Source organism: Dendrobium catenatum, unplaced genomic scaffold (genome assembly GCF_001605985.2).
Source record: "Dendrobium catenatum unplaced genomic scaffold, ASM160598v2 fragScaff_scaffold_621, whole genome shotgun sequence".
NCBI classification, from domain to species: domain Eukaryota; kingdom Viridiplantae; phylum Streptophyta; class Magnoliopsida; order Asparagales; family Orchidaceae; genus Dendrobium; species Dendrobium catenatum.
The window spans coordinates 30,654,493-30,675,385 of record NW_021319083.1 but is presented as its reverse complement, the minus strand read 5'-3'; the positions used below and the strand labels follow the sequence as shown (position 1 = coordinate 30,675,385).

General features: G+C 36.6%; 1 protein-coding gene across 2 annotated transcripts in view; it reads right to left on the bottom strand.

Moving 5' to 3' along the window:
- The window catches only part of LOC110096388 (chitin elicitor receptor kinase 1), a 32,330-nt gene extending 12,003 nt beyond the window's left edge, over positions 1-20,327 (bottom strand). The window contains exons 1-5 of one of the 2 annotated variants that reach the window (XM_020822311.2): positions 19,479-20,327; positions 14,554-14,587; positions 14,451-14,458; positions 14,195-14,350; positions 7,227-7,417 (exon numbers count right to left, since the gene is read on the bottom strand). In XM_020822311.2, the coding sequence (XP_020677970.1) occupies positions 7,227-7,417; positions 14,195-14,350; positions 14,451-14,458; positions 14,554-14,587; positions 19,479-20,124 (1,035 nt within the window). In that variant the 5' untranslated portion in view covers positions 20,125-20,327. Of the gene's footprint in view, positions 1-7,226; positions 7,418-14,194; positions 14,354-14,450; positions 14,459-14,553; positions 14,588-19,478 lie in introns of both variants that reach the window. The other variant, XM_020822310.2, reaches the window with a different exon arrangement.
- Positions 20,328-20,893: the final 566 nt, after the last annotated feature.

Below are 20,893 nucleotides of genomic sequence, written 5' to 3'. Positions count from 1 at the left end.
GGCGTAGCAGCTTCTGAATAGAGTTATTCGCTGCTTCGTACAGGTAGACTGTCGTGCACTATTTGTTGATTTTCGTAGGCGGGTCATAGTGCACTAACTAATCTCCTGCCTTAGGTCGTAGGAGATTACACTTATCGTATTCTTCACGTATTTTGTTGTGGTATTTGATCTCATGTAGTATATCCTCCACTGCTATAGATAGGTAGGTAGATGTCTTCCTTTTCGTACTGAAATTGACTTTAGGATACTGCATTTACTGAAGTCTTTATGCATCTACCCATCAGTGGTATGTGGCACATACATCTGTCTTCGTAGAGAGATCGTATGTGTTGCAGATCTTTATTGATATATTTTCTTGCATTGAATCATTGCTGACGATATGAGTACTAGTGCATTTTCCTTGTATTCATTCGCCTTGCATTTCTATTGCTTGTTTGTGTTATGATGAGCATCACAAATCCTTTAATGTCTTTAGGGATAAATTATGACTTGCATAATGAATTTTCATCCTCAAAATTCATTTGCAATCTAGGTTTCACTTGCTTGTTTGAATGATGATATCAACTCTCATTGCACTTGTCATAACCTTTATATTTGACACAATTATCCCAAATCAATGATTTGATTGAGTCTTCATTATCATCTGTATCATGATGCCGGTTGCAAGGCGTTATTACAAACATCATTGATCTTCTCATGTGTATTGAACAGTGGGCCATTACATTCGTCACATATCAAAATTTTAGTTCTTGCAAGATATCCGTCACACCAATTTTATGCCACTTTATTTGTGAAACAAGTGTTGTGCATCTTATGAATTTTCTTGCACCACTATGCTTGTATTCATTACAACTCTTCCACCATCATTTGCAAATATATTGCATTTCTTACATGTGACCACTTGGTTAATTATAATGATCATTGAGAGCGTCATGATGTTCTTTATAATTTCATCATTATTTGTAAATGGATGAAGCTTATAATCCCTTGGTTCACAAGTCTCATATATCTTCCCTTGCATTTGATTTGGAATTTGCTATCTTACAAATGATAATTTCATTTGGAGAATTATATCATTCTTAATATGTTTCAATCTGCAATTTTTTATATTCATTATCATTTTTTATTCGAATTCAAATTTGATTTAGGCTCAATCTTATGTTCAATTTATTGTCCAAATCAAGTCCCCTGCTGTCCAAAAATGAGTCAACTGTTGTCCAAATAATGTCCAAGTCCTTGTCTTTTTCAGACAAAATTTCGGCAGCCTCCTAGCGTCTCCCCCGTTTAGGAGAAAAACCAAGAGGCCGCCTACCTGCCACGTCAACAAAGGCGTGCACGGTTGGTGTTTGTGAGACACTGCGGCGGTGATATTTTTTTTTTCTTTCACCACGCCACCAAAGGCGTGCATGGGATTTTAAAAAGCATTTTTGAAAAAGCAGTTTGATTTCGCCTCGCTCGGGGGTACTTATGAGCGACCCCGCCTAGCCGTAGGTGCCGCACCGGGGTCCCATCCCACCATGCACACCAAAGGCGTGCTTGGGGCGGTTTTCCGGTTCGCCGCGAACATTGAAACATAGTTTTTGGTGATTGTCCGCCTCGTCGTAGGTGCCGCACCGGGGTCCTATCCCACCACGCGCACCAAAGGCGTGCTTGGGGCAGTTTTTCGGTCCGCCGCAAACAACGAAAATGGGAATCTGAGTTTTAGAAATATTCGTACCTTCGCGGGGTTGGTGAAGTCGTCGAGATGCACAAAGTACAACAAATTTCCCTTCTCTTTTTTCTTTTCTTCTTTTTTCATTCCCATTCACCATCATTTCTTTAGAAATCTTTTTTTTTTTTCATAAATAAATATATACACCTCCTCTTCTTCTTTTAACTTAATAGGCAGCAAAAGACATCAGTAATATTGAGATATAGTAATAAAAAAGGGATTTAAATTAATATAATGACGTCAGTACTGATAAATAATAAAAGAGTAATAGTCTTAACAATAAACCTCCTCTTCTCTTTTGCTGGAAGCTTTGCCTGAGTAAAAGAAAACAATTGCTTTTGTGACTTAAGATATAGTGGCCCCCTCCCTTTTTTGTCTTGTTTTGAAAAGTGAGGGTTGTTGTATTGGATGCAGGAGCTCACGTGAAAGTGTAAGAAAAGAAATCGAAAAGAAAAAAGGTAAGGTGTGTAGAATTTAAAATGGAGAATTTCTGAACTTCAGTGATGAGAGCTTGAGCGCTGGTTCAAGATTTTGTTTGGATATAAGAGTTGTGGAGCCGAATGAGCATGGGGTTGATGAAGTGAGGATTCAAAGCTTGGTTTCAGAAGGAAATTTATTGCTTGCTCGAGTGGATTTGACGGATCAAGCCTTCAGAGCTGAAGTTTTATCTTGCTTGCATGAGTGGATTTGACCGGATTCTTTGAGCTGAAAACAAGAAAGGATCGTGGAAGAGGAAAATGTACAGAGTTGTGGTTCAGATATATGGGGAGAAGTGGTTACTTAGAAGGTTTTTTACGTAGATAGAGAGATCATGATAGTGCTGAGTTGCTTAGGCCATGTGACGCGGGATCCATCCTTCCCGTAAGAAGAAGCCTTGCTTGGAAGAGAAGACATGAAACAGAGAGAAGCCAGAGACAGATGATACAATTTCCTTGCCTCGGCGGAGAAGAATAGCCGCGGAGCACCGTCGCCATTTCCACTCCTTGTTCCTTCATATTGGCATATGCATGCAGCCAAGAACAAGTAAGCTCGTTTGGTTTACAATTGAGATTCTTTATATAAGCAAGTATCTCATCGTAAGTGGACAGGTCTGGTCCCATTCCGGCAGCAAGCATATTATCATAAATCTCCATAGCTTGGTTGAACAACCCACCTCAGCTGTAGTGGAAAATAGGGAAGAGATATGATGAGTGCAGCCTGCTCTTCGTGGACTGCTGGATTTCCGGTGGAGCAAGGCAGCTGGAGGTTTGTTGGTGGTGCTCATGAAGAGAGATGGAGGGGAGATGACAGAGGGAGCTCATGAAGTTGAGCTGTGGGAATTTAACATGGAAGAGACGGATAAACTGGAGAAGCTCGTGACTTGAAGAGAAAAGGAAGCTTCATCTTTTAACAGAGGAGGTGTTCCGTGGAATTTGTTGGAGGCAAACATGACAGAGCATATGAATAGAAAATCGGAAGCAGGAGCTGTGTATGAGATTTATCCGTAAAAGCTCTTGAAATGAAGTAGTCGCTGGTTTTACAGGAAAAGACAACAGCTTGTCAATTATCCGAGGTTTTCACCGGGATTTACTGGATTCTTTTGACAATGTATGAGAAAATACATTAATTACCTTGATTTGATTTTATCTGATTTTCACCATTTTGATTAGATTCACGGGCAACACTAATAATGACCTGCCAAAATTAGTATTAGCATTAATTGAGAATATCCATGATGAATCAGTCAATGAAATGAATCTTGATTTGCGTGATTTCCTCGAAATTTGCGTATTTGCCTCGTTTAACGTGTTGATTTGCCGAATATCGGAATTAGACAAATTAATAGTGAATCTAGGGTATTGATGATGTCCCGGTCGCAACGAAGCAGTCCGTTTTGCGATCGGACATCATTTAGGTGGCGACGAGGCTTAATTCCCTCGAAGTGCTCGTTGTCTCGATTTGCGTGCAAAACCTCATTCGAACAAATTGTCAGTGCATTCATAGTATTGACGATGTTTCGGACCCAATGACATAGTCTGTTTTTGCGATCGAACATCGTTTGGGCAACCTCGAGACCTCTTTTCTCGGTATGTGTGTTTTGCCTCGAGATTCGTGCCACCTTTATGAATACTTAAAATTGAATAAACAAAATACAATTTTCAGAGGTTGACAACGTTCCGGACGCAATGGCGCTGTCCGTTTGTCGATCTGACATCGTTTGGTCTCCGACAAGGCTAATTTCCCTTGTAATGTGTGCCTTCGCAACATATTTGAATCGCCTTTGAAATTTACGACACCACATCAAACGATCCAACTCGATCAAATAAAATATAGACTCTTAATGCCGATGACGTTCCGGACGCAATGGTACTGTCCGTTTTGTAATCGGACGTCATTTCATCACCAACGAGGTTAATTTCCCTCGTAACACGTGCCTTTGAATCATATTTGGATCACCTTTGAAATTTACGACGCTACCTTAAATGATCCAATTTGATCAAATAAAATGTAGACACTTAATGCCAACGACGTTCCGGACGCAATGGCGTTGTCCGTTTGTCGATCGGACGTCGTCCGAGCGTCTTCGAGGCCTCGTTTCCGTCGTAACGCAGGCCTTTATATCATATTTGCATCGCCTAAAAATTCACCACCATCTCAGATGATCCAAATTTATTAAATAAAATATATATTCCGAATGTCGACGACGTTCCAGAAGCAATGGCGCTGTCCATTTGTCGATCGGACGTTGTCCGAGCGTCTTCGAGGCCTCGTTTCCGTCGTAACGCAGGCCATTATATTATATTTGAATTGCATAGAAATTCGCCACCATCTCAGACAATCCAAATTTATTAAATAAAATATATATTTTGAATGTAGACAATGTTCCGGACACAATGACACTGTTCGTTTGTCGATCTGAAATCGTTCGGGGGACATCGAGGGCCAAATTCCTCGATATGCGTGTTATTACCTTGGGATCCGTGTCACCATTACGATTGATCCCAATTAATCACAAAAGATGTATATTTGGAATGTCGAGGACGTTCCGGACGCAATGGCATAGTCCGTTTCATGATCGGACGTCATCTGAGTGACGTCGAGGCTTGATTTCCTCGAAATACGCATTGTCTCGAAATTCAAGTCACTCATTAGGATGATCCAAATTAAACAAATAAAATACATTTTTTGAGTATTTACAATGTTCTGAACACAATGACGAAGTCTGTTTGTTGATCTGACATCGTTTGATCAGCCTCGCGCTTTAATTTCGGGTGTCGGTTGTCTCTTTTGACCAATCTCATCCGATTCAATTACAAGGGGCCTCGACCTAGCAGAATTCAGTGTCCTAGTCGCAAAGATACCATCCGTTTAGCAGTCGGAGGTCATTTGTCCCTTCAAGTGATTGTGGGCTCCGAAAATTCGGCCTCGGCCTCCGCTCGCTTTTCTTATTCGGCGAGGGAGTTTTAACGAGCGGTTTGAGGTATAGGGGTCAACAAATGCCCCCCAACAAATGTGGTACGCGCCCAGAGCGAATCACGTTTGTTGTATGTTGACTGACCTTGTGGATCTCCATAAATTTTTTTCTCTGGACACATAGGTTTTCACTTAGTGGATCTCCATGGGGTTTACTTAGATGTCACACTAAAATTTTCATTTAGTGGATCTCCAATTATTTGCTTGGATGTCACACTAAAATTTTATTTGGTGGATCTCCAAAAGTTTATTTGGATGTCACACTAAGATTTTCATTTAGTGGATCTCCAAAAATTTATTTGGATGTCACACCAAGGGTCCTATTTTGTGGATTTCCAAAATCTCATAAAATCTTCATCTTTTTTATAAAATATAATCACATAATGTACCATTTTAAAAATATAGTGGATCGATTTCTAAACACTAATAAATGTAAGTGGAACTCAACGAAACATCTAAATTTTTGTGTGCTTTTGATTGTATCTTTGTTGGAATTCATTTTCTGTCTTCATGTATTTTGTTCTTCACTATTTTTATCCTAACAACTGGTATCATATCTTTTGGTTAAATACTCAAACTCTAGTAATGGAAGACAGGAAAATTAAGACAGACAATTTGATAGTCAAGAATTAAACCATGGGAACATATGATAAAAGATTATCACAATCAAGGTAAAATTCATCATCCTTTAAGAAATCAAAACCATCTGCTATTGATCAAAGAGTAGAATGAAAAAACTACAACAAGCATAATGAAGGTAATGTTAGACATACACGAGAAGCTCTCTGTTGTCAATGAAACACATCTTATGCATAAGTTTTTTTAAAACTAAGATGTCCGAAGAAGCCTTTATCATTAAGCACATCAACAAGTTTAACTTGGTCACAATTCAGCCGGACCTAAAAGTTAAAATGGTTTAATGATGGACCTCAATATAAAAATAATCAACAAGACAAAGGCGGATCCAAGTCTTCAAGTAAGAATCAGTGCACACATTATAATAAAAGCAAATTCCAAAGTCAATTAAGTAAATGCCAGCACAACAAAAAGTGAAGAAATATGATGAAAGATTAACAAAAAAAAATTAATTTATCAATTTATATTTATGGCTTTAGGTTCAAGATAATTTATTAACAAATATTTAACAAGCTAAATAAAATAGTAATTTTAGCTCAAAAGTTTTTTCTGCCAACACTAAAGCCTAACTCTCCATGGCCTTAAAGTCTTCAAACAAATTACCAAACCTCGCTAAAAAAAAAAAGCATAACGAAGGCATCGTTCAAACAAGCGATAGTGATGATGGTGATGTATCGATAACGACAAGGATCCAAAAGAAGTTCCGGTATGGCATGCTAAAAGCCAACAAGACAAGAAATTCCGTCATTCCGACACAATAAGAATGAGATCCACTCCTATGGTTGAGGCAATGCACAACTAGTGAACTTTTGCTCACATGAATGACGCATCACAAGTAGTGAGTCTGCTGTAGGAATGCTTAGGAGACTGTTCGGTTAAGAAAGTTTTCATAAAAGCTAAGTATTAATAAAAAAAATTATTGCATCACTATTATTGGATTAAGCCAGTGTGGGTAAAGGCCCACAGTGCCCTAATTGTAGATCAGCTCATGGGTCTACCACTTTTCTTCCTGTTTGATCTACATTAATTCTACAAAGAGTGAGTGGTTAGCATGACCAATGAAACATGCATAAGAAATGGTTCAATCAATTGTAGCTGGCGGAGGGCAAGGTGTTTATTTTCATATGTGATTCTTGTAGTCGAATATGGCTTGAAGAGATATCTACAAGTAGGATTATTGCTCTCTGAGTAAGATAGTATGCCACTGAAATTCTGTAATGGCTAATCACAGCACCATTAAGATAAATATGAAGAACTAAGAAATGTAGCAAACAAAACAGATGAGCTATGACTAGCTATAGTTAATAGCACGACATAGGACTATGGCACAAAGTTGTAGTTTTTATGACAATTCAGTCTAGTTAATAGCATGACATGGGACTATGGCACAAAGTGGTAGTTTATATGAAAATTCAGTGTAACAAACCTCTCCTCTAAGCTCAGCATAATAAACAGATCCAAAGCCGCCTTGACCAATTTTGTTAGCCATACTGAAGTCATTTGTAGCCTTAGCAAGCTCTTCAAGAGAGAATTCTACTGATTTTTCCACACTAAGGCTTGTGGCTGTGGCAAGAGTGCCTTCTAGAGAAGCTAATGCTGTATTTTTATCTGAGGCAGCTGCAAAAGAAATAAAAAGGAGAAGCATTAAGCATATTAAAACACAGAGATCATGTCATTTAAATAATTATCTGAGAAACCAAAATGTGGGGGTGCATCCGTAATTTCATGATGAGAGGGAGAAAGAGAGAGGGTAGGGAGAGAAAGTGGAATAACCTAGTTGAATATTTAAGGAATTTATTAGTTGGCTTAGCAGGATTTTATGAGAACAATACGAGTAATTCTTCGTTAACTAGCACCTTAACACCTCAGACACGTGCCATCTTAACTCCTTACTTGACAGGCAATTCATATTAAAGAACAAGCATGAAGCATGTCATTTGTGCTCTTTGCTTAGGCGACAAGAGCCTCAAGATAAGCCATGTACAATTTACAATTTATTAAAATTTTCTTAGTCCAGTTTTCTTGTTTACATGGGTGGTGGAATTTAGGCTAAATGATATTGAAGATTTGACTCAATTATTCACAATATCAATTACTTTTTTATTTTAATTTACGAACATATTTCTACTTTTTTTACCATGATGGGCAATATATCAAGCTTGTCCTTATACTTCTTTATCACCCTCCGTTTATTTTTTTTTTTCATTTCTCCTTTATGTTTTTAATACTTATGACTAGATTTATATCGTTTGTTGCATGATTAATTAATTTGTATTTTATGCTACATTATTGGTAACTTTTTATTTATAATATTTGTTTGACTTATTATGTAAATGACGTGTGAGATTATTAATATTTCTTGTTTAGGTATTAAACATACATTTTTTTATTTTTTTGAGCGGAATTAAACGCTTGCTTTTCACTGGAATGCAAAAGGCAATGCCACCTGAGATGCTACTGATTGGCAGCTTTTACTTTATCAATAACATCTCTTCATAAAAGCATTATTTTAAAATGTTTGCCACTATGAAATATTTATGGATGCCTTTTTAATGTTTTATGATACCACCGTATATTTTTTAATATTCCGTGCGTATTGGTGTGTTGTAGCTTATAAAAAGGTTTGTTTAAGAATATACTCTTGACAATATTTTGAAAACCGATGCCCTAGTTAAAAGGTTAGCACCTCAACTCTTGCCTTCTGTTTTGGCCACTATTACTGGCACCTTTCATACTAGTATGCTATTATGAATAGTCTATTAAAATAGACGTGAGATTTGTCTATGGTAATTTTATCGCTTATTAAATTTCCTAAATACTAGATGTTCTAATAAAGTGCCTGTGGTTTAAGGCAACTACAGTAAAATGTAACAACTTAGGCAGCCTTTAAACATAGGCGACAGAAAAACTAAAAGTTCTTTTTATCCACAAAAAAAAAATTGACCTTAAAGTATCGAATCTACTAAAGCCTATTAAACAAACTGACTTTATATTAGAAGAGAAGCAGACAATCTCTAGTGACAACATCCAATGGTCTCCAAATTGTAATTCTTAGGGCCTGATACTTTTGCTAGGCAATGAGGGTATGGATGAAAACTGTTCCAACATATACAAGTTCTTCCCAATACTAAAATGGTTTGATAAAACCAAATAATCAATTCGTTTAATCAATGTTACTAAAAGCACGCTTAAAAGTGTTCTTTAGAAGCAAATCGAAGCATTCTGTTAGCCTGTGCATTGCTTGCCTGTAAAACCCAAGCTCACAGCAAAGGATATATTTCATGCCCCTTCACCACATCGTGCCTTAACAATGTGCACTTGACTCCAGCTTAAAAGTAAATTATCATTCAAATTTCATGATTTGGCTCAACATTTGCCTCAATACTTTGGAAAATATTTTTGCCTCTCACTATTTTTTGTAATCCACGTAGTGGGATAAAGGCTTAATGTTGTTGTTGACTATTTCTTGTAGTCATTGCGTAGTTAACTACTAGTTCTACTCCCAATATTCCTAGTTACTTCTTGGTAATTTTTCTCTTTACACTCTCTTGCCAGCTCGTTTTCTTATATGCTTTCAATTGTTATTATTGTTGATACTAATAGTGTCTTGCTCATAAGTATTAAAAAGCTTCTCGATGCTTTATCTTAACACACTCTTGATCTCTAGTTAGTCACAAAATCTCAATAATCGTAATTTTAAGCTATCTAAAAGCAATATATATATATAGAGAGAGAGAGAGAGAGAGATTTTAGATAGCTTAAAATTACTATCATTGAACATATTATTATATTTAGTGAAAATTATTATCATATATGATTTGATTTTGATTAATTGTGTGATTATTATATGCACAAAATATATGCATATATAATATACAAATCCTGAATGCTCTAATTTATAAAGCAGTGCTTCGCTTTCCGCATTGGATTGAAGCAAAAAGAAACTCTTGTGCATGGCATTGTGCTTAGCCTTTTGAAAACATTGTATTTAATAAACTTATGAACTACAGTTATGGTTGACAAATGGAAGGACCAAGTAGCTTATTAGAATAAACAGAAACAAGTAAAATGACCCATGATTATTTCTATGGGGTCATTTTAGTCCCAACTATCTAATGTGTAGAAACCAAGAAGGAAGCTCTTCTTGAGAGATCTTCTTGCAAGATCTAGAGAGGGAGAGAGGAGGGAGAGGGGAGAAGGAGAGAACCGTGAGCCAGAAATGCACAAAATCTTTATTCTCTTGGCTTCTTTCCTAATACAAGCTAAAGCCTATTAATAGGCACCTAAGAGCTACACAAAATGGCCACACATGCCAAAACAAGAAACCTAAAACTAAAGCAATCCTAAATCTAGGAACAAATACACAACAATCTCCACCTTGAGCCTAGATTTACAAAAAACAAAAGATAACTATTGTTCTTAAAGAACAGCCAAAGAATGAGCCTGTCGGTCTCCTCCGCCAAAAGCGTCCACCTACAGTCTAGCTCCACCTCCCGACAGATCTCCTGTCGCACTGCGTCCAACGCAGCCAACCCCGAGCACCCCTAACCCGGCTTCCACGCCCTGTGCATCCACCTGCACCCTGCGCCTCAGTGCCCGCGCCCTGCGCCTCTAGCTCACGTCATACACCACAAGCCCGCGCCCGCGCCTTGCACCCATGTGGTCTGTCACCGACCACATCCTGCACGTATCCACCCGTGCAGCGAGCCCTGCGCCTTCACCTGCACTCCGCTCGTCACCAGTGCCCCGCGCTCCTATGCAACCTCCTCGTGCACCACACGACCTCGCATCTCCAAACGCCCCGCACTTTCAACCCTGCTCTCCAAGAACAGTCGACACTACCTCAGTGTCTCCCGGACTCCACCTGAAGTCCAAAACTCCACCACAAAGAAGATCTTATCTCTTCTTTAAAGATCTGAACCGATCGAAACTTGATTCAAGATCAAGCAAAAAATCCGGCCTCCGTGAGATCTGCCTGTTCCAGATTTTGGCCAAAACACCGGACCTTGCCCGTGCAAAAAAACCTCCTTCCGTTCAGAATACCACTCCCTGCTTCTTGCAGCTGAGATCAACTGGTCTACCCTTCTGTCCGTTTCGGGTGAGATCTCCTTTGATCGGCTGCTTTCCAAGCCACATAAGAGACTCGGTGTTACCTCCTATTTAAGCAGCTTCAGCTATCCCTCTTGTTCGCCTTTGTTGACTACGATGAACCAACTCCGGCGTCCAAATTCAAATTGCAAGCACCTAAAGCCACCTCCGATTTCTTGTGTGCAGACCAGCGGTACCTGCCTTGCCACCGATCAAGAATCCCTTGGGCTGCCTGCCGAAGTCGTCTCCGGCTTCAGGCCGCCGTCGAACTTCTTGCCACTAGTCTGCTTGCATCAGCCGAATGCATGATTTGTTCCGCCTCTTGCCTTCGCAGTTTCACCGAATCTCATGTGACGAGTCCGGCTTCACCGCCTGCTCTCTTTTCTTGCAATCGTCCAGCCTAGCGTCCCGATCAAGAAGCCCACGCGATCTCCCCCGCGAGCTCCAGATTCGTGACGCCTAGCCACTTTCGGCTTTCGCTCGGATTCCGGTGAGACAGCCCACTTTTGCCTCCGAGCCGCACCTTCCTCCTTCAAGATCGCCACCAGGGCTCTGATACCATATTATAGAAACCAAGAAGGAAGCTCTTCTTGCAAGATCTAGAGAGGGAGAGAGGAGGAGGGAGAGGGGAGAAGGAGAGAACCGTGAGCCAAAAATGCACAAAATCTTTATTCCCTTGGCTTCTTTCCTAATACAAGCTAAAGCCTATTAATAGGCACCTAACAGCTACACAAAAGCAACACAAAATGGCCACACATGCCAAAACAAGAAACCTAAAACTAAAGCAATCCTAAATCTAGGAACAAATACACAACATAATGTGTTCAACTTAGTCGCTTGACTCCACAATCGTGATCAGGAAAAAGTCCCTATGTTGATTATTTTGGATCAAATTTAAGAAATCAAAGAATTAGTTTGGATCATATTTGAGGAATCAGATAACTAAATTGAACACATCATAGTCTGAGACTAAAATAGTCCCCCATAAATAGTCTAAGAATCATTTTAACCTTTTTCTCTTATAATAAACAAGAGAGTTGTCTATGGTATGAAGGTATGGATGAATCTGTTCCAATTCCATGACATAAAGTTTCTACCCAATATTACAAAGGTTTGATTGAACCTATTCATTTAATAAAATTGCAAAATGCTGTTATTGCTGACAAATAGAAGGACCAAGTAGCTTATTATAATAAACATGAGAGCTGCCTGCGGTATGTTTATCAACATAATGATTCCTAAAACAGCTTATTATACTTCCAAAATATTGGATGATACAGTAAAATGCTCATAGTAAAAAAAATTTAACTGAGTCAGAATCAGATCAAATTTGAACCAACCTGACAAGATATAAAAACATTTAAGTTGTGATAAGTTAGTTTCAAGCCTACCTGAAATGAACTCAATAAATTCAGTTACACGAGTTGACCCGAACTAGAATTTTTCATTCCTAGTCCTTTTAAAAATAGTAATTAAATCGGTTCTAGAGCTTGTGTTTTAAATTTTCCTCCTAATATGTTTATTAGTTCTATTTATAATATATAATATCATTTCGATGAATGTTTGAACTTTGAGAATTGCAAGTTGATTCTTCTACAAGAGGGACATCTACTATAGTCATCGCTTCTACAAATATATAATTATATATTATCTTATTGATGAACGTTCAATCTGCCTACTAGATGTTGAAAATATCATTTCAGCCAAGTGATGATTGAAAAGAAATGTTAAGCGCAAGTTTCTAGTCAAATGGAAAGACGGTGCTACTTTAGGTTATATATGGATGACCAAGGATGAACTAAACAAGCTAAACCTTCAGCTATTGGATGCCTTGGATGCCTAAATGGAATCAACTCTCCAAATGAGTATTTTACAACCAAGGAGTGTTAATATCGTACAAACCATTAATTGTGCTAAGTTATAACGCAAAGCCCAAATGTTTGTAGGCTAATTCCAACGAGTCAAACAAGACCACAACAAAATTGAACTGTGCCTATTTTCAAGTCTTTTTCGGGGCATTTTTTTTATTTTTGGCCAAATTTTCAAGCTTTTTAATTGATTTTTATTTATTAGATTTCATTATCCCACTTTTAATTAATTTAAGGTTTGAATTTTATTAGGATTAAATTATGTTTGAATTTAAAATTTGGCTTTCTCCGCATAACAATATTTCTATAAATAGGATTTAACAGCTTATAATTTTGAAATTTCTGAATGATTGAAGTCTGATTATTTGTAAGGTTCATTGAGTGTTCCCAAGATCGAAGTTGAGCACACAGATTGTTCCTAATTATGCATGTATAGTTCTTTTGTTCCCCACCACCAGATCACCATCTTACATTGTTCTTCTCTCCCATAGACAAAAACACACGCACACTCTCTCTCTCTCTCTAACCAACAGACATGGCTGGTGCACCATCCCAACTAAACATATCCACTCTCTCTCTCTCTCTCTCTCTCTCTCTCTTCCACATCTCCCTAGCCTTCTCCTCTCACCCTATCTCACTTATAAGTATTTGGTTTTAGCTTGAGACATTTCTGGCAAAAATCTGTATCCGATTCTAACTGACATGTCAGAAAGCATGATTAACTAACAGAAAAATAAAAGTCAGGTAAAACTTATATGGGATGAAAGAACTGGCCGAATCTCAAATGGAGTTTAAGGATGCAAATAAAAGTTTTCAAAATGGACTACAATGAAATCTTAAATCTCAGCAAACTAGAAGCACTAGAACAAACTCTTAACGGGAAACCTTTATATATTATAAGGATTAACCTACTAAGCATGCAATCATTGAGATAATCTCCACATGTATGTGGATTATCTGATATACAAATAAAACACTCACAACTCAGGAAAGCGTTATTTTCATTATTAGATTCTCATTAATCTAGCTTAGTGGTCTTCTTAGACTGCAGCTTTGACCGCCAAGATGTGGTGAGAACGTAGGTATGGAGCTGTACCGACAAAATGCCACTGTGAATGGTACTCAGGATGACCTGATGGACGCTAAGAACTTGGCACATGTTATGTTTAGCGGTTCTATCAACATTTTGAAGTTGGATAACATAGTGAAAAACTGAGCATAAAAATTCAGTCCAAATAAAAACTAAACCAATTTTAGAACAGATCATAGCCTCTCTAAATTATTTTTTTTTTAAAGCAGCATAATCTAATAAACACATTTGAAAAATAAAAGTATGGCATCAAGACTTCTTAGGGTATGCAATGACCAGAAAATGCAGGTGAAAGAGCCTTTAAGAAAAATTAACTCTAAAAAGGACATTAATTTTGCAGAGGAATACCATGTCTCATTGGAGTGCTGTCATCAGATAATGATGGGAGCAATGTCTTCTTTCCCTTCTTTTTCCCACACAATCCAAAATATAAGAAAATAACAACGATCAGTAGGGCAACAATAACACCCACACAAATTCCAGCAATAGCTCCACCGTTTAGTCCTGCTGAAATCCAGGTTCATGTTTACAGTTAGCGCCTACATGCTCATCAATCATTAACTAGGTGATATACCACCATGAAAATGAGAAAAGAAGGTCCAACCATTTTTGCTGCAGAAGCATAATTGGGAAAAGTTAGAACCTAAAAAGAAAAAGGAAAAACTATTTATTGAGGCAGAGCTACGATCCCACCACCATATATTTACCTGGGTGAAATTGGGCGATAACTTCCATTTGTATCTGCAAATGGCCATTTGTAAGTCAGTAGCAGCCGTAATTTATCATGAACAAAGGTTAATGACACAACATGAAAAATATAACCACTAGAATTAAAATGCATATATTTAAGTAAAAAGGTCGCCTCTTTGTGTGGAAGTGGCACGAATTGATATGTCTTCCCTCTAAAAATGCAACTAAGACACCACTAATCCAGCAATAAACATAATATACCACAGAACCAACGTGGCTGCATAGGGAGCTGAAAGATTTTAGGCACAGACAACAAAAACTCAGCACAGGGATACCTCATAGGAAACATGCTTTGTTACCTTCAAAGCTGAAAAGGAACAGAACCATTAAAGACGAGAGTTGACAATCCGGAAAATTTGCTTACAAGGCATGGACCATATTAAGGAAGAATATCTCCAAAAATAGGATAAGGATAAGATCTTTGGGAACTTTCCTAATCTAATATTCATATAATGATGAACCAGAATTCAATGGATTTTACTAAAAAGCTCATAAACCAGCATAAATGATGAGATTAACAATATAGGAGACCAGACATCTAGGATGATAAGTACGGAGTTGTTGAATGATCGTGGCACTCAAAAATCAATCAAATTTGAAATATACCCTTGAGCAAATAGATCAAGGGTTCTAACCTTTGGATCTCTTTAGATTGCAATCCATGTGCCTCATCATCCCCTTCTAGTTGGTCGGCCCCACTTAGGACTATTTTCTTTTCTTATAAATAGCTTTAATTTAATTTCATTGTAAGATTTTAAGAACTATATACACACTTTTAAGCCTATAAATACATCCACATTTTGTACATATCAAGTAATAAAATTCAAAGTAAATTTTCTACTTTTTTTACATGTTATCAGAGCGAGGTTAGGGTTTCTTCTTCTAACATGTGTTATCTTTCCTTTTTGGATTCTTTCTACTATTCATTGTGTTTGATTTCTTTAAATTCCCTTCTAAAGAGTCAACTATCATGAATAATAAAAGTTAGATTATGGGAGAACTCTAAGGGCTACAAGCGTCATATCACTTAAATGAGAGAAACTATCTAAAGAGTCCCAAATTATAAAGATCTTACTTCAAGGAAAGGAAAAAATTCATCATATTGTGGATACTCCTCTGAAGCCAAAGGCCCCAAAGTTTGTACATTGGAATGAAGCACATCACATGACCATGACATGGCTGTTAAGTATCATAATGCCTGAAATAGTAGGTCATATATATTCCTCTCTACCACAAAAGAAGCTTGGGATGCCGTCAAACAAATGTACTCAAAAGTGAAGAATAATGCCCTCATCTATGAGATCAAAACTAAGATTTCAATCACAAGCAAGGTGACATTCATGCTATTGAGTACATTAACACAATGAATGTTTATCGGCTAGAACTGGATTATTACTAATATCTTAAGATGATATGCTAAGATGATGCAATAATTCTCAAGCAATTTATATAAATGGATTAAATTTTCAAGTTAGTGCTTATGTATTAACTAGAGAAAACCTACCATCACTAAATGATGTTTTTCTATCATATAAGCCAAAGAAAGAAGAATGATAGTAATGCTTGACATAACAATTTTTGAAACATCTGTCATGACAACCGCCAACACCAAAACCAAAGGACTACTGCAATAGGCTTTTTCCTTAAAGTGATTATAAATTCTCTACTCATTTTCTAATTATTTACTCTAATATTTGAGGGCCTTTCAAAATACTAGATATTTTTAGAACTATAGGATTTGTCAGCTTTATTGATGATTTCATATATCTTATCAAACAAAAATCAAATGACAATATTATTCTATCAATTTTTATGGTCATGAAGCTAAAAATTTTACATGCAAACATCAAGATATTGTAGGCTGATAATACTCGTATTACTATAATCATGTGTGATTGTCTTTCTTAGAGAATACATTATCCACCAATCCTCCTGCGCCAACAATCTCTAATAAAATGGAGCGGTAGAAAGAAAAAAAATCATCTTCTTCTAGAAGTCACTAAGACTCTTCTTTTCTAAAATCAAGTGTGAAAAAATGTGCTAGGAAGAATAATCCTAACTATCACATACATAATCAATTGAATACCCTCAAAGGTAATTGACTTCAAAAATACTTTATATTGTTAGCTAAATTCTTATTTACAAGTATATTCCACTACAACATTTATCCAAATATCTTTAGATGCATCGTCTTTGTCCACATCCATAAATAACATTGCTGTAAAATTAATCCAAGAGATGTCAAATATATCTTTATTGGGTATTTCTTCACTCAAAAAGGATATAAATAATATCATCCTACTACCAAAAATTTTCTTACTTCAAAAGATGTCATCGTTGATGAGAAGAAAAGTACTATCAATCAAACATATCTTTGAGTTATCTTCCATCTTTTCTACAATATAAACTCCAAAAAAATCAGATATTGCACCACTTCAAGTTTATACAAAAAAAATATAAGCCAACAAAAATCTCCAGTAAGCTCAAGGCTCGAAACTGTTATTAGATAACAATGATCAACCTATCATTACATATTCTCTTATGTATCTCATCCCAATACATATCTTTTCAAAAAATTTCCCCTACCCATAAAAGCTTCCTTACAATTATAAGCATCAATTCCATTACAACACCACAAACTCTATTTGAGACAATTGAAAACAAGAATTGAAAGCATGTCTTGAGAGAAGAGATTAATACTCTGAAAAATTCACACTTAAAACATTGTTGAACCAGCAAAAAGGAAAGAAAATAATAGAATGCAAATGAATTTTTTTATAAAATATAAAGCATATGAAAACCTAGAATGGTATAAAATGATATTGATAGCCAAAGGATATGCTCAATTCTATGAAATTGACTGTTAAGCAACTTTTGCTCCTATTACAAAAATGAATATAATACTTATTTTAATTTCACTTGCAATCAATTGTAGATTGTCCATGCAACAATACAACAACAACAACATCAAGCTTTTATCCCACTAGGTGGGGTCGGCCTACATGAATCCTTTTTCTCCATTGTATCCTATTAAGAGCCAAATTATCACTTAAATATAATTAAAAAAATATCATTTATAAAACTTTCTAACCACGTCTTTTTAGTTCTACCATTACCTTTCTTAACATAGGCCAAATCTAATAAATCTACTCTTCTAACCGAGTCATCGGAAGGCCGAAGTTTTATGTGACCAAATCATCTAAGGCAACCTATCTAATCTTATCTGTCATTGGAGCTACTCCAACATTTTCACACAACCATGTGATGTAAAAAATGCATCATTGAGGGGATGTTAAAGAAGTCTATATGAATCCACCACCTAAATTTAATTGCTCTTTCACAAAGAACAAAGTGTGAGAATTAAAAAAAGCTCAGCATGACCATAATTAATCTCCAAGGGCATAATTTGGCAAATTCATAAAATCCATAGATGAAACCGGAAACAAACAAAACCATGGAGATCATATTCACTTCCTAAAATATTCCAAAAAAGGAAAAATTTTAATTTTCATCCTATATATTGATGATATAATTGCTACATGTGATTACAATTGAAAAAAGTAGACTTTCATAAAAAAGCTTGCTGAAGAATTTGAAATTAAGGAGTGTGACAAACTCAAATACTTCATGAGAATACAAGTTACTTAATCAAAATAAAGATTATTCTCTATCAAAAAAAAATATGTCATGGATCTATTGAAAGAAATAAAAAATGATCGAATGCAAATATTGTAAAACCCTAACTAAATCAGGTCAAAAATTGAATGTAGATAAAGATGAAAAAGAAGTAGATATAGGACGATATCAAATATTAGTTGAAAAAATTACAGATCTATCCCCCACTCATCCAAACATCGCATTTATAATTATCTCATCAGTCAAACCCAATCAGTCTCACATTCAAACTACTTATAGAATCCTCAGATGCCTCAAATCAATGTATAGTACATCATAATACTTACAAATTGAAGGATATACTTATGGAGAATATGCAATACCACCAGTGAAAAAGTTGGAGTAGCTCCAGTGCAAGATAAGATTAGAGAGAGACACCTAAGATGATTTGGTCATATAAAATGCGGCCTTTCGATGGCCCGGTTAGGAAAGTAGATATAATAGATTTGGCTTATGTTAAGAAAGGTAAAGTTAAACCTAAAAGGACTTGGTTAGAAAATATTAGATATAACCTTTTTTTTATTTAAATGAGAATTTGACTCTTAACATAACACAACGGAAAAAAAAAAGATTCATATAACCGACCCCACGTAGTGGGATAAAGGCTTGATGTTATTATTGTTGCTACTCTTAACAATGAAGCATAACTAGTATAATTGTAGCTTTAAAAACATAGCTTCAAGTCATCATGGTATTCCTTTATTGGCAATATTACTGAGGCAATAGTTTTAATTATGGAGACCCAACTCTGTAAAAATTAAGTACTCGTATATCCCCATTCTTTAAATAGATAATTTAAAATAATTAAACCAGTCTCTAACATATCACTTACCATCCAACACTATTAATTGAGAAGCATCAATTTCACATCAGCTAAAACTATCCATCCTGCCCCTAATCATTATTCAATTAACATGATAATACCACATGGAAAGTTTTTTTTTTTTTTTCAAGCTCAAAAGAAATAGATTCTATCAGATACCAACTTGAGAAACTTTTTTTTAATCATTTTCAAGATACAAACAAGATCAGCAATTCAATTGAAAAACATAACCTCCAGTGAGCAAACGTCCGATTATAGGACAGCCAGGATATTAGAGTTCCAGTTATTGAAAACTACAATAAAAATAAAAAGGTAGTAAAATTTTTATTTCACGTGTGAATCATTTTAAACTTGATTCTAAAACAGTTTCCAAAGGGCGCGCACCTCTTGTGGGAACGAAAACTATCCCCGTCCCAGCGTTGAAATTTTTCCCGGGATTGTATTGCTGAATCAAGCTCTTCTGCGAGGATAGATTGAACTCCGCTGCCACCGAATCAAGGGTTTCCCCCGGACGAAGCGGGTAAGTCTCGAACAGGCCGTACTCCATCGACACCCCGGGATCCCCACACGAGCAATTGATAACTACGTTAATAAGGTCTCCGATCTGGATTCCAGATGCAGGGTAGCTGTTGGTGGCCGCAAGCCAGTCGGCGGTGGTAAGATTGGCATAGTAGTTGGTAGCAATTATATAATAAGTGTCACCAGACCGCGCAGTATAGGAGAAATTACGGCCGAAGAAATCGCCGGAGATGCACTCACAGGGGAAGCCGATGTTGAGGCGTTCACCATTTATGATGCTGTCCTGGTTGGTAAGAGAGTTGTAGGGCAGCACCTCGGCCGGTCTTTGGTTGAAGAAGTGGGCGACGTATGTGAGGTTTGAGGATTCAGCTGTGACATAATACGAGCCGAGGGCGAGGTCGCAGCCACTCCGACAGGAGGATTCCGACCGGCGAAGGAAGGCGGACAGAAGGAGGATAAGGAGGGATAGCGAAGCTTGAAAGGGGGATCGAAGCTGAAAATGCAAAATCATCTTTGGTAAGTAGAAGAGGAAAACCCTAACCTTTTAGATTTCGGAAACTCTTCTTCTACAGGACATAAGAAGCCTTTGGGGGCAAAGAGAGGAGTGCTGCTGCCGGCTGGCTACGACAGCCGGCGGCGTGCTGAAGTTTAGTAGTTCACGGCGTGGAAGAGCCGATTCCACTGTAAGACTACAGACTACCGAGGAAGAAATATTCATTTCGGATTTTTTTTAATGCCAAACTGTCAGCAATAAGTTTTCTAACCGTTGGATGCTGAGACTTTGACGAGGCGTTGCTTTGAGATCTGTGTAGTCATCATAAGTAGGCGTTAAACTTCGGCTTTTAGTGGTTTAGAAGTTCGCTGCTGGGAGTTGGGAGGGACATAGCCACATAGGAAGGGAAATATATATTAATTTATTTTACAAAATTGACCAAAAAGAATGAAATATTATAGGAATTAAAATTCAGTGATAAACTTTTTTTTTCATTTGGAATTCAGTGAGAACTTTAAATCTATTTTTCAGAATTAATTTATCCTTTTTTAAATTATATTTTAAATGTATAAAATACAAAAAAATAATATTATTACTATTACTAAAAGTTCAAAAAAAAGTTTAAATTCTATTATTATAAGACCCATATAGGATGGAATAATAAAAATATAAATAAATATTACAAAATAATTTTAATTTTGTTGATTTATTCCCTTTTTTATTTTTTAAATTGTTTTTAGTTATAATATAAATTATGATGACATAATATCTAAATTAAAAGGATAAA